At 36.5% G+C, this 21,467-nt stretch overlaps 1 protein-coding gene across 1 annotated transcript; it reads right to left on the reverse strand.

The window, feature by feature from the left end:
• Positions 1 to 4,388: 4,388 nt before the first annotated feature.
• Positions 4,389 to 20,002, reverse strand: LOC137026481 (uncharacterized). Its single transcript, XM_067393835.1, has 8 exons — positions 19,836 to 20,002; positions 15,649 to 16,759; positions 14,828 to 14,962; positions 12,142 to 12,316; positions 10,391 to 10,489; positions 9,664 to 9,755; positions 9,364 to 9,504; positions 4,389 to 4,637 (listed from the first exon to the last, which is right to left on the reverse strand). The coding sequence occupies exons 1-8, from the start codon at positions 20,000 to 20,002 to the stop codon at positions 4,389 to 4,391; spliced, it is 2,169 nt and encodes a 722-aa protein (XP_067249936.1).
• Between the last annotated feature and the right edge of the window lie 1,465 nt (positions 20,003 to 21,467).

The following is a 21,467-nucleotide window of genomic DNA, read 5'->3' on the forward strand; positions in this document are numbered from 1 at the left end:
AAGCAGAATCACTGAAGAAAAGAGGAAACACAAGAACAACAACTGACTTCAGTCACAGCCTTATTAATTGCTTAATTATCTCATTAACTTAAACTCTGCTTCAGTGTTACTTTAACATTATTTAGAGAGAGACCATATGTACTTTAAGCAGAGTTGATTTAACTCTGGGGATTTTACTGTGTATTGTTGAATAAAGTCGTTTTTTGGCGCACAGAAAGTATTCTCATCGCTTCATAATGTTAAGGTTGGACCACTGTAGTCACATGAATTGTTTTAAATATGTCTTTCTGGACATTGAAAGTGTTAATTGTCTTGTTGGGAGGCCTCAACGAGGCATTGGATTTCATTAAAAATATCTTAATTTGTGTTCTGAAGATGAATGAAGGTCCTACGGGTGCGGATCGACATGAGGGTGAGTAATTAATGACATAATTTTCATTTTTGGGTGAACTAACCCTTTAATCTAAGCCTAGTCTTTGAAACTGGGCCAAAGTAACACATTTTATTGGTTCAAAGATGAGTGTATTTTGTATATTTGCAAATGCTTTTTATAACCTAATTAGAAGCACCACAATTACTAAATTACTAAATAAGACATTTAGAAGTTTATTTTAAAATGCAAAGTACTGAAAATCAAAATCAAGCTCTGTATGCACTTTTATTTTTACTACAAGTGTGCCCCATCAGGTAACCAAAAGTTCTACACACACTTGTGGTCTTCACGCCCTTTTGAAGACTTGGGCAAAATACAGGAAATATGTCATGCAAATAGACAAGTGGTCAAGAGCAAAGACCTTTATTTGGACAGGTCCATAAACACTTATCATAGCGAATCAGGGTAAGACAAAAACACATTTTGAAAGAAGGATTGATGATGTATTGACTCATTATTTAAATTTTGAACAACAAAAAAAGTTACATAACTTTATGTATATTCTTTTATATTATATCCTTAATAATTACTCTTTTTAAACGTATGCTATCTTTTAACAAGTATCTTTTTCAAGTGAGGTGTTTTCTTCCCTTGTTATCATATTTGTAGCATATGTGTTCTTGTGCTAGATAAAATTCTAGTAAGATTTCACTCTGTAAAATGCATTTACCTCTCAATTTCAAGGTTATGCTTTCAATAATGATTCAGTCAAAACTCATTTTCTGTGTAGTGCTTGAAATACTTGACAAACACCACTGCAACTAGGCTCCACTTTTGTGTGAAGTGCATTAAAGAAGCACGGTTCAACTGGCTGCTTCATCTCATTAAGGGTTGTACAGAAGTTTCCATGTGGGACTATTCAGTTAATCACCAAAGTTTTGCAAGGCTACTGTATTATGAATAAAATACCAGTTAAACTAGCATGTCTAACAAGTTTACCCATTCAAAAACATAACAAATGTTTACTGCTGTCAAGGTGCAGCAAGATCCAAATTGATATTATGTAACACTATCCCACTACAGCACAGAAATAGAGCCCATATGATTGCTTGAGGAACGCACCTGTTGGCACATTTGCATTATTTCCCCATGTCTGGTGCTGACTGGATTGATCTGGTTGAGGATGAGAACATCAGCGGAGTAGATAGCCTACAATCTGAGCTGAGCTCTAAGCATCTGAGGTCATTCAGTTGTATTTTATTTTCCACGTCTTGTGGTCGATTTATTCTTACAGAATTCATTGTAATTGTCATGTCAACTGTTGATTGGCAAATGATTCACGATTCGATACATATCACAATGAACTCACGATAAGATAAGACATATGGGTTACAAAAAATGTACCGTTGATTAAAATGCTAAATTTGGTATTATATTGGAGGTGAAAAAGAATAGGTTTGGGCTTGGTGCTGGTAACCCAATGCACAGGACAATGGTGACACCAGAATAAAAATATTCATGATTCTAATGCTGAAACACATATTTATTTTAGATTAATATGTTTGCACTCTCACTGACTAGATATATTTAAAATAATGCAGGACACTTTTTACTGGTAGGCTAACATAAAACATTTAGCATTATCAGGACCCACAAATATTCCCCCATTGCATTATTATACATTATATTCAACATTATATATAGGATTTTAATGTAGTAGTGAGACTAAAACTCTGTAAACTTGAATTTTTTCTCAAACTGTAATTTTCATTTTGGGTGAACTATGCACAACACATATTGTCAATATCCATGATACGATATTGCTGTATTTTTGTATTGCGATATATTGTGACACAATATATTGTTACACCCCTGTTATTTTATGTTTGCAGTTTTTACATTTTTGATTGATCCTTTGTCATTAGATTTTTAGACCATCTTAAGAAACATTATTTAAAGCACTTAGCTATTTTCACTTTGTTTAAATAGCATATTGCTAAGAAAATGATAATGAAGAAATTATGAAGAAAACTGATTATGTTGTAGTTAATATATGCTTTTTTTCTGTGAGCCTTTTGTTTTTCTGTATTTTTTTATTTTGCCAATTAATTTTGTCAAATGAATACCTTGTTAAGTGTTTTGTTCTTCCCTCAAATTTAAAATATTTAAAATAAAAGTTCAAATAAACCATCATAATATGAGGAAAATATTTGATATAAGGCCATTATACACAAATATTCCTCACTGTATACCATCCCTATGATGTACTATACTCTAAATACTATTTGCACTGTGTTTGTGTGTGTGAAATATGGTATAATGTCTCCTCCCTGTGGTCAGACTCCTAAATGTGAAACTGCAGTCTTGAAAACTGATGCCAGGAAAATATGGCTCATGGCATTTGACTGATAAAAAATATAAAATGTCAAAAAGTAAGTAAATCTAAAAACATGTTGCCAAATTATTTCTGAGCCTATAAGGTTGTAATCTAAAACTGATAATAAAACGAATTCTTTTGTTTCTTGATATTAACCTGAAAGTCATACAGCCATATATGATTTTTTTTTTCTTTGCTGTCTTAACACTGCTTTTGCTTTCTATAGAAGAAGGGTTTGGCCCTTGTGTGTTTGTATTTGTGTGTGTGTGTCTGTATGTGTGTGTATTATTGTACCCTGATTAGCTTGTGCCTCAGCCAAAGTAATTACCCCCAGCTTTCATTTAACTGGAACACAATGGCTCTGGGTTGCAGGCCTTTGTCATTTTAAAGCCTCTAAATAAGAGCTTCTCCATCCCTAATCATTCATCATGTGAGCTGGATTTCTCTCTCATTATCTGCCACTTCTGCTAATTGAGATGATTTGCTCAGTGTTCTTTGAGGATCTGGCTAAGGACTTGCTGCCATGAGATACTGCAGGCTGAAATGAAGGGGAAATCACCCTCACAGCTTTGGCTTGTTGCATTTGTCCTACAGTGATTTCCAGGTGCAGACCCTATAAACTGATAACAGATTAGCAAATTTCTCTCTGTTGTGAAACACCAGTGAATTGAGTCATAACTAGTGGTAGACCAATATTGGGTTTTTAATGCCCGATGTCTACTGTGATAATATAATTCAAATGAAATTAACTTATTTCATGCAGTATTTACTCAAAATTCATAAATGAATATTTGTAAAATATCTACATTTTTAGAAAACATTTCTTATTAGAATATGTATGTCACATATACTCCAAATAAGATGATGGTGATAGTAAAAATAAAACAAGGTTTATTAAATAACTCCAAATGGAAAGCCACATGCAAGACAGCGTGTAAACACAAACAATACCAGACAACTGACCAACAGAACAACTAAAATACTAAGCAAATGAAAGTAAAATGATTAAATGAATTACCATGACAACTAAAGAGTGGTGGGAAAACTGAAGAAAGGAAGACAGGTAAACTAGTGAAAACAAACTAAAAGTGCATGATAATGAAACAATGAGTGTTATAACAACATCATTTTAACTGTATGGACAGGCCCTTATTTCTCTATATCTCCCCAATCCACAAATAGTAGAATTTGGTCACATGCACAAATGTTTATTTGGTCTATTTAACATTTGAATACTATGCAACTCATTTTAAATGTACTGTCATCAAAAAATACCTATAAAATGTGATAAAGAAAACCACATGGGGGGAACACTTTATGGAATAAAAACGACTAGGATAACAATAAAAAAAGTTTACAAAGAAAGAAAGGAGAAAGAAAAAAATCTAATACACTAGGCATATGAAAACATGAAAGTGGCAAAACATGACATATAACAGAAACATTGAGAGAAAAAACAGGTAGGCCTATAACCGTGAACACACTTGGTAACTATCCTCACTTCACAAATAAAGGGCTAAAGTATTAAAAAAAAACAGCTTGATTTTATCCTATATATATATATTTTAATACATCACTTTCATACAAAACACTAAAAACATCCTGGGTGCATTATTTTGTTAATCTGGACATTGTAGATCAGCTGTGAGACACTGCACCAGGAAGCAGAGAACTTTTATCGTCGTGTTGCTCAGGTGGATGATCCTCTGTCTCCTGCTCCCTCTCCAGTGCCCCCACCATTGAGCCTAATGTGCCAAAGCTGGTGGCGCAGTTCTCCACCTGTGCAGAAACGCACAGTGTGACCTCTGACCCCTCCAGTTTGGGCAGGACTTCAGGTTGAGAGACTGGTGTGATACTGTCACCTATACTCTGGACAGTGATGATGGACTGCAAAAATGTGGTGCAGATGTTGTAGTAATGTTTTCTCAGTCTAACAGAAATGTATTTTCTTGCACAGCTTCTCCAATAATGTACAGTGATATGTAAGTGCATGATGGAAGTTGAAGAGTTGCATTATGTCCTAACTAGGCATGACGTGACAGTATCTAGTGAAAAGCTATTTATCCCAACTGAATGTGAAGCTGCTATGGAACATTATCAGAACAAATATTATTGATGTTATGTGAAAAGCAATTTTGGATCAGTGAGTGCCTACACCAGAAATTAAAACCAAGTGATCAACAAATCGGTTTTTGCATAGTAGACGAAAACCTACATTTACATCATGTCATGCCTAGTTAGGATTTACTAAGAACTGCACAAGCTCATAGTGTTGTTTATTTCAGTCATCATCTATACGCTGTGTAAACACTTATTTTCAGTACATAAATTAAAGGTGCCATAAGCGATTTTTAAGAAACGCTGTTGAAAGTGGATCCCTCATGATGGGGGAGGAGAGAGAGTGAGCAAGACGGAGATTTGAAGAAAGACTGTAGAAAGAGAGATGGCTGAGAGACATTACAAAAGCAACCTGGTCTCGTGGAAAGACGTACCTGTGGGAACGTTTTCACGAGTCACAAAAATACATACCAATACGTACATATCACTGCAGTTTCCAACAGAAATGAACACTAGAGGCAGTAAAACAGCAAGCGCTTTTATGGTTTTCATACACAGTTATGATTACAGGGTCAGATTATGGATTAATATAGATTTGTTTTCATGTCTCCTTGCACAATATTATGTTATGACTTCAAAACACATTTTACCAAAACGCATGATTTGTAAACAAATATATGTTGAACTTTGCATTGCTTAACCAGCTCCATATGTTTCGCTTTTCTGACATAAGCTTGCTCGGTAGCTTAGCTGATACAGAGTTGTACTTAGGACGAGGGAAGCCTTAGGTACGAATCCGGTGAAAACGAGTCTCGGTAAAAGAGCTCAAAGATAAGAGATCAAAACAAGCTAAAACGGCACGATTGTCACATTTACTTTTGTTAACTCTATCGGGTAGGTTTAGGTTAGTGTTGGTGGTACATTATTTTAAAATGTAATGGAGCATTACACTTTTAGCGCCACTCACCGGACACATTTCAAATCAGAACTGCGGTGATACGTATAAAACCAATGTTATAAAAACGGACCATATTCATGTTTATCTGTTCTGGAGAAAAACGCTTTTAGCGCCACTCAGTGGACATTTCACATTGAAACTGCAGTGATATGTACGTATTGGTACATATTTTGTGACTCGCAAAAACGTTCCCACAGGTAAGTTTTTCTAATGAGACCAGGCTCTACAAAAGAGAAAAAGTCAGAGGAATATCACTGGAAAAAGAAGGGCTGTGATCAGGCAAGAGCTTTAGGGCCCATGTTAATATTAGAAAAGTCACTATTCAGCGAGTCGAGCATTTGTGCTCTAAAGACTATCTTCCAGTAACTACGAGTGTGTGGAAGCTCTTCAGTGTTAGTGTGATATTGCGTCAGCGGTGGTCGCTTCCTCCATTTCCTGCTGAACTGCAGCTTCACAAGAGAGCCTTTGAACATTGCAGATTACAGATACAGTCTGTCTGGCATGCTGCAACCTTCCCCTTTGCGCCTTGGCACTTGAAAAGAGCATTATTTCCCTAAAAGAGCAGCACAGGTGCATCTAAAGATGTCATTTCACAGTATGCAGTTGTTTCCTATCTTCATTGACAGCCACAATCACTGTCTCACATGCTGGGCATAAGCATGCTGAGACTGTGTTCGTGGGTAGCTCATGTTCTCGCATGAGAGCATGACCACGTCAGCAAGCTGGTCGCATTTAGCCTTTCTCGCAAGGGCTCGTGCTTCTCAGCATGTTGTTTGCCATCGAGCTGTCGGCTGACATCGCAAGTTCTCACAGCAACCCTGCGTGTCATTTGGCGCTCTAGATGGGTGCTCAGTTGAGACATGAGTACCTCAAATGAGGTGGATTCCCCTCACCTATACCCCGATGTAGTTGCAGTCAAGGTGACCTGAGGATTACAGTGAGGGCTTCCCCCACCGAGTACATCTCCGTGGGCCCCCCACTCCTCTAGCGCATTGCAAGCTGTGATGTTTCCGAATTTGATTACTGGTCCTTCTCATGGGGGACCTAGCATTTAATTTGGGGCTCCAGCAGAGGATCAGATGTCGATCGCTGCATCGGAGAGAGGGCTGTTATGCTCTAGAGATAACGAAGACGTCGAGTTTCCTGCTTTGGTGGTGTCTGCTCATACTGAATTGGATTCAGAGTTTAGCCACGCTTGCCTGGGCTGCTGCATGCTGGGTTGCTGACCCGCTCTGAGTGATCATGGATGGATGATTGGTTTCTGGGGGGCGCAGTGTGACATGTAATTCGCCTTGCCCCGCCCCTGTGCCTTTCTTCCCAGAGGCACACAAAGAACTTAGGCAGCAGGGAGGCAAACTTGTGTAAGTATGGAATGCCAAATATGCCAAAATTTGCTTCAAGTTTTTTCTCTCTTTCCCCGCAAAGTACTGCCACCTGGTGATGTCATCCCCAACCTCCGCCCAGCACCGGTAAGAAAACTGCAGCTCTGGCTGCTAAGTCTTACAGTACTGCTGGGCAGACGGCCTCTGCCCTGCATGCGATGGCCACCTGCAAGTCTAACAGGCAAAAGCACTCATAAAGCACAAGTGTAATTCTAAACCGGGGATGATGCACAGTGACTGACTGTGATGAAAGTCACAGTGCAGGCCCTGACTAAACCTTGCAGAGGTGCAGGATTTCGTCAAAGTCCACTTTCTTGATGTTCCCATCTCACAAGGTGGCCTTTTCAGTGAGTCCAGCGGTTCTCTGCAGTCCAAAAAGCAGGCTGAGGCTGTAAAGAACGTGCCCCAACATGCTACCAAACCGTTGTGGGCTGTTCCTTAGTCTGCTCGTCACCAAGGGCGTCCATCCCTTGTGGAAAAAAAAAAAGAATTCTTCGTGGCCAGCTCAACGTTATGGCATGTCCCCTGCAGGAGGACATCGCCACCCATCTCAGTGGTCGGTAAAACACCACCCCTGAGACAGGTGACCCGGAGACGCTTCTCCGGAAGAGGGCTGGGTGGAAAATCTTTGTTCTGCCACTGTCATTAAAAATCATGGAGGCCATACAAAGCACTAGATGTAGTAGTTTTTGTTCTGGGGTGTACTCATTTTTGTGTCACCCTAATTTGAGTAAAATTGAAAAATGTGTAATCTAAGTTGTATTATTAACCTTACTTTCATGTTATAAGTTAAACAGATGTTATATTAAACTTAATTTTAACATTTTGGAAATTGTTTTATGTACATTAAGATATTGTTTAAAATGTTACTTTTCAAAGGGGGTGTACTCATTTACACTGACCACTGTAGGCCGGAGCCACCTCAGAGACATTCCATATGTTGCACTGCCCTAAATGCCCAATCCATATGTGTAATCTCCACATGATACCTCCCTGAAGGCAGGATGTGGATTCAGTAGCATCCCTTTTTTACCTTGAAAGAGCACACTTTCCCAGTGCTATCCAATAGTCTTACTGTATAGGTCAAGCGGAACAACAGGAACCGACTCTCTCCATGGTAGCACTGTCCTACCTTCCGCCCCAGTAGGTGTGGGGGGATCAGGTGGCTTACTAGGGGAGCTGGAAGGGGCAGCAATAGTGGCACTTTCATAGGGATCCCGATTTGTCAGTCACTGACGTGACATCAAATGTGACTGACTGAAAGGGAACATCTCTGTTACGTATTTAGCCCTCGTTCCTTGAAGGAGGGAATGGAGGTGTCACGTCCCGATGCCACAATTGCTGGACCAAACGCTGAGCGGCCAGGTCACCGGCTCGGCTCCTCAGCAAAAACCTGAATATGCATTGCATCTACTTCCGCATTTATACTTGTGCTGCTGGGCGGAGCGCGAGATGCAAATCTGCATTGGCTCATTTAGTTTACACTTGGAGGTGATTGGGCTATCAGGTGAGATCCCAATTTGTTAGTCACTGAGGTGACGTCTCAGTTCCCTCCTTCAGGGAATGAGGGTTACATACATAACCGAGACGTTCTCCATTTTTTGATCATCCTTTGACAAAAATCTCTTTAAATCTGTATTTTGGCCAGATTTATTTTTACTATATCAGAATCCGAATAAGATGGACTGCTGACGTTTTTTGCTTGTTTTTTTTGTTTTTGTTTTGTTTTTTGGTGCTGAATTAGCAAATGGTAAAGTGGTGCAAATGATTAGTAAATTCACCCTTGACTGTTTTTTTAATCTTTTAAAGATTATCTCCAAAAATTTTGGATATGCTTTATACTGTTATTCCATTTTAAAATAACAGTTTTCTATTTTATTTTATTTTAAAATGTAATTTATTCCTGCGATAGCAAAGCTGAATTTTCAGCATCAATACTTCAGTCTTCAGTGTCACATGATCTTTCAGAAATCATTCTAATATGCTGATTTAATGCTTATTATCATCACAACTGAACATTGTGATGCTGCTTTTGTGGAAACCAATGATAATTTTTTAGGATACTAGGATACTATAGTAAGTCTTTCCTGTCAGTTTTGATCAGTTTAATACATCCTTGCTGAATAAAAGTATTAATTTCTTTGAAAAAAGTCTCACTGACCCCAAAGTTTTGAACGGTGGTGCATGTTAGTAGTAGTACAAGTAGAACACTTACATTCTCTATGGACACGTTGCTCCCCACAGGGGCCTTTTTTTTTCTTGAGATATTGGGGTTCCAGTGGCACACCAAACTGTCATTCTGAACACTGTAGTTTTTGTGACCAATCAGCCAATAGGTGTTCATTTTTCCTTTTCCCTGAAAACCACATCAAGCACATTTATGTCATATTGTTAATGTTATTTTAACATCATTGCATTTTGATTAAATATTACGAAGAAAAACAGATAATTGTGGTTTAAACAGCTTTACCAAAAATGATTTTACGCAAAGTACTTCTACAAAATGGATTCTCACCTTTACTTCAATCTCACCCCGTAACTGCAATTCATACGCATTGTCCTTCATGAGTGCCAGGTATGTAGCAGAGCTTGCATGAACTTTCTGTGCTGAAGACAAGATAAAAGAAACATTAAATGATTAGTTCACTTCAGAATTAAAATGTTCTGAAAATGTACCCCCATTTCATCCAACATGTTTATGTCTTTCATAAGTCAAAAAGAAATTAAGGTAAAAAATTAGTGCAAGATGAGGATTTGTGGTTAAAAAGTATATAATTTTTATTTTTTATTTTAGAAAATGGCCTATATGGAGTACACTATATGGAGAAAATGTAGTGGAATGTTTTCCTCAAAAACCTTAGTTTCTTTTTGACTGAAAAAAAAGAAAGACATAAACATCTTGGATGACATGGGGTTGAGTAAATTATCAGAAATTTTAATTCTGAAGTGAACTAATCCTTTAATGATCCCGTCATGCAAAATGACCAAAGAACCAAAGCTATATTGGTGCTGAGGTGAAACTCAGAGACACTATGTTGTTAGCTAAGCCACATGCTAATGTCATGGTTGAAATGGAGGCTGTTATGAGCTCAATGGAGGAATATTATGAGGTCTCTATGGTGATGTATTTGTGATGTATGGTGAAAATATTCATGAATCCTCTGAATACAGAAGAACCAGTGGTTTTAAAATAAAAAAAAAGTTAAAAAGGCTGCACATGTTAACTACATAGATGAACATACGTAGACTTGTTGATTCCATTCGAGAGGCCGTGTTGACTGTGTCTCCAAATAAGCAGTACCGGGGCATTTTGTAACCAACAATGCCAGCTACACAAGGGCCTTAAGAGGTATGAGAGACATGAAAGACAACACTGTGAATTACTATAACATCAAATCTATTGTTATGCTATTACTGTCATAATCTTTATTACATTAATGCTAACCGGCATTTATCAAATATTGATTTTAGAAAGAGTTTAGGAAGGCTGCACTGAAACTGTAGCTGATGAATCATTGACAAAAAAGATCAGGAATGTTTATTACAATAGTAAATATGGTTGATTTGTTGACAGGCCTAACAGTAACAATACTTCCGCTCTTGAGTCTATGGCAGTCCATGGAACCTTTTGCAGAAAATGATGAAATTTGGCAAAAAGATTGTCTGAACATACAACAATTTTTGTCTGGACACCACAGCAATTTTGGAGTCTCTAAGTCAATCCCTCTAGTGCTATCAACTGTCCAAAATTACACTAATGTTTATGCTAATAACTTTTGAATCATAAGAGCTAGAAACAAAATGCCTTGGCTCAAGACGATTCGATTAAATTTGATACAATTCAATTCATCATTTTCCATTATAAGAACATTTCCACCATTTTGAATTTTCGAAAAACGTACTATTTTTTCGAACTCATCCTAGATGGTTCGTCCAATTTTCACCAAAACTGGCTCAAATCATCTTCAAACCATGCTGGCAAAAATATTTCAAAGCTTTTTGATAAACCACACTGTTCTCGAATAACGAGCATACAAATGAGATGAACAGCATGTAAAAATGAATGCGAGGCTATATCTCTGCAATGCTTTGGCATATTGAGACGACTCTTGGTACATATCATCAAAAGCATGATTTGAGGCTACTTGCAGCGTTTTGGCATAGCACCTACTGGTCAGGAGATATGAAATATGGCTTCTATGCCTATAAGCTTTGAACGGTTTACCCAAAAATCATAAAACTGGTCTCTTTTGATTCAGTGCAGCATACCGAGTCAAATGATACCTAATGTGTGGGTGTAGGCCATTTTGAATTTTGTCATAAAGTGTTGTATTTGACAAACATACTGTATTAGTGTATCATCACAAAACTCAGTATGTGTTAAGGCCGGAACACACCAAGCAGAGGCCGACGAACTAGCGGCGATGAAAGACTGTGGGGTTGGCTTACGTTGGCAGCGTCTGTCCAAAGTTGGCCTGGCACACCAAACCAACGCTAGACAATCGACAGCCAAGTAGCACGTCCGTTCTGCGCCTGTGTGAGATGAAATGCCTTTCTGAACCAGCAGGTGGCAGTAGCTGAACAGCCAATCAGAATGATCAGATGGCCCGACGGACCGACGAGCTTCGCCACCGATTCAACATGTTGAATCGGACGAAAAAAAGCAGACGTGGACCAACTTCAGCTGACGGTGTGGAACGCACTGAGAAAACTTTGTCGGCCGACGAAGAAAAACTGCCCGACGCAGAATTTCTCAATGTTGATGAAACTAGTGTTGACAGATTCCTTGAGTCATACAGCAAACAATGACAGCAATTATGCCATACTTGGTCAAAATGTCTGTCCACCATCTTGAATTTCTTTTTAATTACTCATTGTTGAAGGCTGATAGCTCCTCATTACTCAGCTCTTGACCCCTTAAATCCTGCTTGCAGCTATATTTATTAATAAATCTGTAATCACCAGTTTTTGTGCAAATAGAGGATACACACACCTGTGTGTATGCCAGCTCGGAGTTGAAGGCGTTTGTTTGGCATGTGGGGTATTGTCACCTGTCTGACCGCAGCCACCAGATCCAGAGACATTTTAGCGATCTCATCTGCATGTTTGTCTCCGTTTCTCTCCGGCAGTCCACTGACCACCATGTATGCATCTCCTATAGTCTCCACCTATTTCATTCAAACACAGAAGCTTGTTAACTAATGATTGTGATGGACATTAGATATATTTGATTAAATCAAGGAGCATTAAGAATACCTCTTTATAATTACATATATGTAAAAAGTTTGGAATCTGTAAGATTTTGAATGTTTTTAAAAGAATTTTCATCTGCTCACCAAGGCTGCATAATTAAAAATACAGTAAAACACTAATATTGTGAAATATTATTACAGTTTAAAATAACTGTTTTCTGTTTGAATATATTTTATAAAGTAATTTATTCCTGTGATCAAAGCTGAATTTTCAGCATCATTACTCCAGTCTCCAGTGTTACATGATCCTTCGGAAATCATTCTAATATGATGATCTGCTGCTCAAGAAACATTTATGATTATTATCAATGTTGAAAACAGTTGTGAACATTTTTTTTTTCCAGGATTCCTTTAAAGGTGCCATCGAATGAAAAATTTAATTTACCTCGGCATAGATGAAAAACAAGAGTTCAGTACATGGAAATGACATACAGTGATTGTTTCCTCCTTCTTATGTAAATCTCATTTGTTTAAAAGATCTCCGAAAAACAGGCAAATCTCAACATAACACAGACTGTTACGTAACAGCCGGGATCATTAATATGTACGCCCCCAATATTTCTATATGCCAGCTCATGTTCAAGGAATTAGACAAGGGCAGCCAGTATTAACATCTGGATGTGCACAGCTGAATCATTTGACTAGGTAAGCAAGCGAGGACAATAGTGAAAAATGGCAGATGGAGCGATAATAACTGACATGATCCATGATAACATGATATTTTTAGTGATATTTGTGAATTGTCTTTCTAAATGTTTCGTTAGCATGTTGCTAATGTACTGTTAAATGTGGTTAAAGTTACCATCGTTTCTAATTGTATTCACGGAGACAAGAGCCGTCGCTATTTTTATTATTAAACACTTGCAGTCTGTATAATTCATAAACACAACTTGATTCTTTATAAATCTCTCCAACAGTGTATAATGTTAACTTTAGCCCGTTAGCCACGGAGCACAGCCTCAAACTCATTCAGAATCAAATGTAAACATCCAAATAAATACTATACTCACAGGAATCGATGCATGCATGCAGCATGAATGATGAACATCTTGTAAAGATCCATTTTGAAGGTTATATTAGCTGTGTGAACTTTGTTTATGCTGGTTAAGGGAGTCGAGAGCTCGGGGGCGGGGGAGCGCGAGATTTAAAGTGGCCGCGCACTGAATCGGTGCAAATATAATTATGGCTCAAGATAGGCAGTTAAAAAAAATAATTTAAAAAAATCTATGGGGTATTTTTCACCGATTGAAGCTGAAACTTCACAGACACGTTCAGGGGACACCTTAAACTTATATTACATCTTGTTAAAACTGGTTCTAGGGCAACTTTAATAAAAAGTTCAAAAGATCAGCATTTATCTGAAATACAAAGCTTTTATAACATTATACACTACCGTTCAAAAGTTTGTGGTCAGTAAGAATTTTTATTTTTATTTATTTTTTAAAGAAATTAAAGAAATACTTTTATTCAGCAAGGATGCATAAAATTGATCAAAAGTGACAGTAAAGACATTTATAATGTTACAAAAGATTATATTTTAAATAAATGCTGTTCTTTTGAACTTTCTATTCACCAAAGAATCCTGAAAAAAAATATTACACACATATTTTGTAAAATTTGTACACATTAAATGTTTCTTGAGCAGCAGATCGGCATATTAGAATGATTTCTGAAGGATCATGTGACACTGAAGATTGGAGTAATGATGCTGAAATTCAGCTTTGATCACAGGAATAAATTACTTTATAAAATATATTCAAACAGAAAACAGTTATTTTAAATTGTAATAATAATATAATAATATATAATAATATATATATACATACATACATACATACATACAGTATACTACATACTATACCACCATTCAAACGTTTGGGTCAGTACAATTTTGTAATCTTTCTGAGTCTCTTATGTTTACCAAGGCTGCATTTATTTGATCAAAAATACAGATATTTTTGCAATTTAAAATAACTGTTTTCTATTTTAATATGTTTGTTTTAAAATGTAATTTATTCCTGTGATGGCAAAGCTGAATTTTCAGCAGTCATTTCTCCTGTCTTCAGTGTCACATTAGCCTTCAGAAACATTTCTTTTTATTATAAATGTTGAAAACAGTTGTGTCATCCTTAATATTTTTGTGTTCTTTACAAATTCAGCAATACATCATTTCCCCAATTTATTTATTTAGCATTATGGTAATGAAAATTTAGAGTCACAATGCAAACAAAAAAGTTCCTAAAAATAGTAATATTTTATTTTCTAAATATAATTCTTTTGATTTTGGGGGGGTAAAAATGCACTCAGACATGTTCTTATAAGCACTGTAAGAAAAACCTTAGCATAAGCCAAACATGCTATGAATATTTTCTGTATGATAATTTATATAAATTATATATGATTATGAATTTCAGAATATATTAATACCTTGTAGACATCATAGGAGTCAATGCGTGTGTCGAAGCACATGTAGAGGTTATTTAGCATCTCAACAACTTGTAGTGGAGTGCAGGAGGCTGATATAGCAGTAAAACCCACAATGTCAGAGAAGAAAATAGTCACCTGCAAGACAATAAATATATCAGTTGCATCCTAGAAAAAAAAAAAATCATATATGAATGTCTACATGTCATAGCTAATCGAGAAAAGCATGATTAACTAGATTACATTTTCTGAAAAAGTGGTGCTTGCCCATTATTGGTTTGTTCAGATCACTTACCTTAATTATGAGAAATAATACTGTAATTGCTACTATAATTAAATGAAATAAGCCACTAATAAATGTAACATGCTCATATGAGTAATGTTTATTTACCTTACAAATACTTGACACATACTGTGTTCCTATTTTGAAATTTATACTTATCCTGCTACATGTGACTATAAGTCCATTTCTTTGGAAAATCTATTTGCTTTAAGTGCTCTAAATCTAAGGGGACACGCTTCTGGTGCACAAATTTGCCCATACAGACGTGTGTCATTTACCACACTCCATCATGAGCTGTTTTATCTCCTGATGAATATGGAATACCATAATTACAGGCAATTACTACAACAAAAAGAACAAACAAAATGGGACCATGTGCGCTTTCCTGACACTGCCATCTTGCCAACATCCCTAATGAATATGCTTGTCTTTTTTAGACATGAGTTTGATTTGTTAAAGGGAATGTTGGACGAAGGGAAGATTTCTTCTTCTGTTTTAGCAGATCATATGGGGATAAACAGTATATCTTATAACAATTTACCTTTTCGTAACTCTCAGCCTCTACGTGTTTGTTTTGGCGTAGCTGTTTGGCCACAGTTTTGGGCAACATCTGATGAAGGAGATCTTCTGCAAGACGTCTTTCTCTCTTCAGGTCTTCTGTCTTCTCCCTAAGGCTCTGAGCATAGTCTTGGATCCATTCTGTCATTTGCTTAAAGGAGAGCAGCACTATGGGGTAAATGAGACAGGCGATGGCAAGCAGGCAGATCTTCAGACTGATGTTGGACGAGATGTCTCTGGATTTCAGTTTCAGAGCCCACCCAGCTCTAGAATGAAAACATCTCAGAGTGTTCTCCAAGGCTAATGTCAACTCTGTGGATCCTTCGAAAGTTTTGGCAGTAGAGTAGATGAAATATCTTATATTAGTCAGGTTTAGCTCAATATCAGGGTTTTCCATCCAGCAGTGATGGAGGCTTTCAGACATGTCTTTTATGACTGACATAAGTGTTGTAGCATGCCATATTTCATCCTGAATATCTTCCTTCTTTTCACCTGCTATCAAGCGATAGTTCAACTCTTGGACGGTTAAGAGCAGTTTCAGAGCAAGGACATCTGTCCAGTCTGGGTTGTGCTTGAGGAGACCAATGTCAACATCTTTGATGCCCCATGTGTTTAATATATTCTCAATTGCAAGAGTAAAAACTGTGGTACCGTTAGAATCCATTAACTCACCTCTCCCTGTAGCATTGAGAAACTCTGAGAGGTTGGATTGAAGATGCTCACAAAACGCAGGTAACTCAACACCACATGACTGACCCAAACTGTCCATATCTGTACTAGTACAACAATGGTTAACTGTGAGCATTATCAAAGACCAAGAGCTCAGGAACTTTTCGTTCTTGATATTATGAACTGATTTCTCTCTTGATGAACTGAGGTTTCTTAATGTTTGGAGCTCAATAATGAGTCTGAGTGTGACGTTTGTCCTGCAGGACGTTAGCTTTTTAAGTGAAGCTTCAGTGGCTTGCCATTGAGCCAAAGATGAGTTGAAGTCCATGGTAACAGCAGAAAGCAGAGCCAGGAAAGATATTACACAAGCAATCAGTATTCTGCGAACAGTACGGCTGCGACTACCACAACTGAGTAAAGAGAACCTGTGAAAAGAGCATAAAATACAGTCATATATGCTGAGTATTTAAAGGGTTAGTTCACCCAAAAACAAAAATAATGTCATTTATTACTCCCCCTCATGCCGTTCCACACCCGTAAGACCACAAATTAAGATATTTTTGTTGAAATCCGAAAATCCTGCATAGCCAGCAATGACATTTCCTCTCTCAAGACCATTAATGTACTAAAAACATATTTAAATCAGTTCATGTGATCATATTAATATTATAAAGCAGCGAGATTATTTTTGGTGCGGCAAAAAAACAAAATAACAACTTATATAGTGATGGCCAATTTCAAAACACTGATTCAGGAAGCATCGGAGTGTTATGATTCTTCTGTGTCGAATCATGATTCAGATCGCGTGTCAAACTGCCAAACTGCTGAAATCACGTGACTTTGCCGCTCCGAACCGCTGATTCGACACACTGATTCACAACGCTCTGAAGCTTCCTGAAGCAGTGTTTTGAAATCGGCCATCACTAAATAAGTAGTTTTTTTTTTGGTGCACCAAAAATATTCTCGTCGCTTTATAATATTAATATTGAACCACTGTACTCACATGAACCGATTTTTAGTACATTAATGGATCTTGAGAGAGGAAATGTCATTACTCCCTATGCAGGCCTCAAGGAGCCATCGGATTTCAACAAAAATATCTTAATTTGGTCTAACGGGTGTGGAACGGCATGAGGGTGAGTAATAAATTACATTATTTTAATTTTTGGGTGAACTTACCCTTTAAGACTTTGTGGTTGTGAAACCTTAGTGCACCATGTCAAGTTAAAGGCAGGGTAGGTAAAAAATTTTGTTCCAAATTTGTTTAAACTTTCTATATATATATCCATGCATAATTAAAATGTAAGAACTCTGATAAAAAAGAGTATAAAAATCGAGTGACTATATATACCGTTTAATCTGTATTAAACACAGCTCATTATTTCCATCCGGGACGAAACATAGGATTGGCTTAGGCGACTGTCACTCTCTCGCAACCATGGCAACCACCCTTTTGCCACACATGACCTGCCCACTTGCGCGCGCACATTTGATTTGGGGAACTCAAGAGGCACGGATCCTAGGAATACCAAAACAATGGCAGAGAAACAGCAAGCAAAATTCACAGTATCGGCCTATGCAGTTAGTGAAGGCAAACCAGGCAAAAAAAGGAAGACAGTAACAGTACAAGAAAAGGCAATGAACAAAAAGTCTTTGGATAAATAAAGAAATAAAACGCGAGTTAATATCGGCTTGGCTTTCCAGCGATGGAGAGAACTGAGGGAACTCAAGGGGCTGAAAAGTGACTGCTTGATGGCTTTATTTCTGCTGGACAGGTAAATCTTTCTTTTTGTATTTTGATCATACATATTTTTTTGTTTATTTGTTCATGAAGCATGTGTCATTAGCACACATAGCTGCGTAATATAGCTAACATAACATTACTTAGCGAGCCGTAGTAGAGACGATAAATAATCTATAGGCCTAGCTCAAGATGATAGCTATAGTGTTGAATTGTGCATAATTTTTCTTTAGATAACTAAATACATGTTTAACAGATAGTAGGCCTAACGTTACTCCGCATCTAGGAACTTTTCTTAGAACTATATTTACCATCTGTCTAACTCTTTTACCATGTTCACCTGTAAGTTTACCTGCACGTTTTTTTTCGCCTTTGTTTTGTGTTTATATTCTCTACCTATGTTTACTGATGTCTTTATCTTGTGTTTGTTGTACACACTTTGTTGTATGTGTGTGTTATTATTTTGTGTCTGCAATGCAGTTGTGGGTTGATATTTGAGTGTATGTTACTCTGTTTATCTGTAGAACAACGTATATGTTATGAATCTTACACGAAATTCATCTTCATTACAGTGTAAATGATGGTAATGGAAAAACGTGTATCATGCAACCTGTTTTTTGCTTTGCCTTATAGATAACTAGCTCGTTAGCGAATCAAAAATATATATATTTTAAACTTTACCAATATCAATATGCTAGCTTGATAGTGAGTACTAAAATACATCTTGTTTGTTTATCTTCATAATTATAAAGTTATTTTTATTACATGTGATTCTGACATGATGTCACTACATGCACTGTGCTCCTTCCTCTCCGCTCGTCTCAGGTAAATAATGCGTCTTCCAGCTCAGTGGTCGGAGTCGCACGTTCATGTGTTTTGGGGGCGTGGCTTTGGAAGGAGCCCAGAAGGGAGGGGGTGGAGTGAATGGAAATAATGAGCTGTCTTTAAAACAGTCGTGAGAGGTCTACAGACACTCGATTTTTATACTTTCTTTTTCAGAGTACTTACATTTTAATTATGTATTGATATATAAATAAAGTTTAAACAAATTTTGAAAAAAAGTTTTTTCTACATTTTTTACCTACCCTGCCTTTAAATCACCTTTATTTATACTGCACTTTATACAATACATATTGTTTCAAAGTAGCTTCAAAGTAATAAATAGGAAAATAAAAATTCAAAAATTCAAATTCTGCTGTAAAGCAGCTCTAAAAAGACAATAGTGTCATTATTCAGCTCAAATCAGTTCAGTGTTGGTTCCTCAATTATGAAACTCTTCAATCCCAATTCTTTGTCCATTGTTATATCGACTAGGCTTATACTACCTCTGCCATGACACCTGTGTGAACTTGAAGAGAACTGACTTCAGACATCCACTTAACATCCTCAAAACCTCAACTGATTATCACAAATAAAGGCTCAGAAAGTAATGTTCGTTCTGAGAACAGCTCTAGCAGCATTTATTTCATCATTTCTGAATTTTTTTAATGTAACTTAAGTGTCCACAACTTGAAATGCATATATTCTGCATCCTATTTGTTAATGTGTCATAATGTCATTCGATAAATCATTTATTTGGTTGCTTAGGTGTTCGTTTTACAACATACCAAACCATATTAATAGATATTAACTATCGTAGTTAAGCTGACGACATATATTAACATTAAATAGGCTACATATGCTATTAATTGTTTAGCTAAATTACTACTTAAAACAAATGGTGTATATCTTTGTAAATAAAAACTGAAATTGTGTGTTACCTGCATAAGTCACATTCTGCTTCTGGCTCCTGTTTCTTTTGGGGTGAGATCTTCTTTCGAGCTTTATGTCTCCGGCTGTTGATTTTAGTTAAAGTGCCTTTCAGAGAGGCCGATGACAGAGTCCCAGACGCAAAACAATCCTTTTTCATGTACTCCAGAGATGACATGAGATTACACTTGTATTTTAAACCACTGGAACTTAAGTTTCTGGCGTGAAAATCCAAATCAAACGCTATAATATCATATTTGACTGTCTTCTTTTCCTGATAATACTGTCATCGTGTCCGTGCCTCTGCTCTTCTTTGATATGCAATATGTGACGTAGTTTTAATGACAGGGTTGAAGAGAAATGGTGAAGGTACAGACGGAGACAGAACATTCGAGTAATATTTTCTGTATCGTGTGCTTTTTATTCATTTTTCGAACGCACTTTTGTTTTTCGTGAGCACTTCATCAAAAATAAAGATTTTATTCATCACTATTCGTTTAAACAACTACAAACCATTCATAAGCATTATTCTTTGGGAAAAAAGAAGGGAAGAAAAATTACTTTAGGCCTAAGCATGTTTTGCAACGGAAATGTTACCGATTACTACGTGTCGTGCTCTTTTCTGAACTAAATAATAAATAAATAAATAAATCAGAGAGAGTCAAATATGTATAAAATATACTCACCAAAGTATAGTCATTTGTAATTTTAACAACATAACGATCTGTTACGCATTGTTCGTTAATGTTATTAAAGCGATTATAAAGAGTTATCAAATGACAATTTGGTTTATGTAAAATAAAATAGGCCTATTTTCTTTAAATATATATTATATAACAGAACGCAAAAAAGCATCGGGATAAGTTCACTCTTCAGGTTTTCAGGTTACACGTGCAATATATTATACATCAACAATTTGGAAAATATTTATTCTCTTTTCAATTGAATAGACTTCTATATAGGTAATTGCACGACAGAGAAACATTTAAAAAAATAATAATAAAAAAAAAAAGAAAACAACTTAATAAAACCTAGACATAAAGAGAAATAAAGAGAAAATCCTTTAAGACTCCATATGCACAGCTGAAGTGCACTGAAAATAAATAAATAAATGGCTTAAAATAACGTTTTATGTTTAATGTAGGCGCAACCACTACTCTTCTTCACACGCTGTCAAGAGTAATCCTCTTGTTATGGTTTACAAATATAAATGGCTCCTTTTTTTGTAGTAATAGTAATTGTAATAGTATCAGCATACATATCATATACATATCATTATAAATTAATTCACATGCTTTCAAATGGAAATGTTTTCTTTTCTCCGCCACACTGCCATACAGTTCATGTGGCTTTTTTTTTTCTTTTTCTTTTTTTTTTTTTTTGCACACAAAGGTTTGTATTCTTAAAAAAAAAAAAAAAAAAAAAAAGATTGCACTTGCAGAATTAAATACAAGATTACAAGAATAGTTTCAAAAGTTCTCTGAGATGAGTGAGTGCAAATGAAAACCGAACAAACCAAACATGAAAGTGTAAATAAAGCGCCATCTAGTGGTTGACAATTGTAAACTTTTTGTCTTGCTTATCTGACGCCATAATACAGTACCCCCTGGTTTCACAGACCAGGCTTAGGCTAGTCTTAGACT

The sequence above is a fragment of the Chanodichthys erythropterus genome, chromosome 9 (assembly GCF_024489055.1).
Source record: "Chanodichthys erythropterus isolate Z2021 chromosome 9, ASM2448905v1, whole genome shotgun sequence".
NCBI classification, from domain to species: domain Eukaryota; kingdom Metazoa; phylum Chordata; class Actinopteri; order Cypriniformes; family Xenocyprididae; genus Chanodichthys; species Chanodichthys erythropterus.

Bases quoted from the DNA above. Each gene is read 5' to 3' on its own strand.
- LOC137026481 (XM_067393835.1), bottom strand. From the start codon at position 20,002: ATGTCATCTCTGGAGTACATGAAAAAGGATTGTTTTGCGTCTGGGACT. The intron at 10,490-12,141 runs GTGTGTGTATCC...ATACCTCTTAAG, and splicing joins CCGAGCTGGCATACACACAG to GCCCTTGTGTAGCTGGCATT. The intron at 9,505-9,663 runs GTGAGAATCCAT...TGTGGTTTTCAG, and splicing joins GGGGTGAGATTGAAGTAAAG to GGAAAAGGAAAAATGAACAC.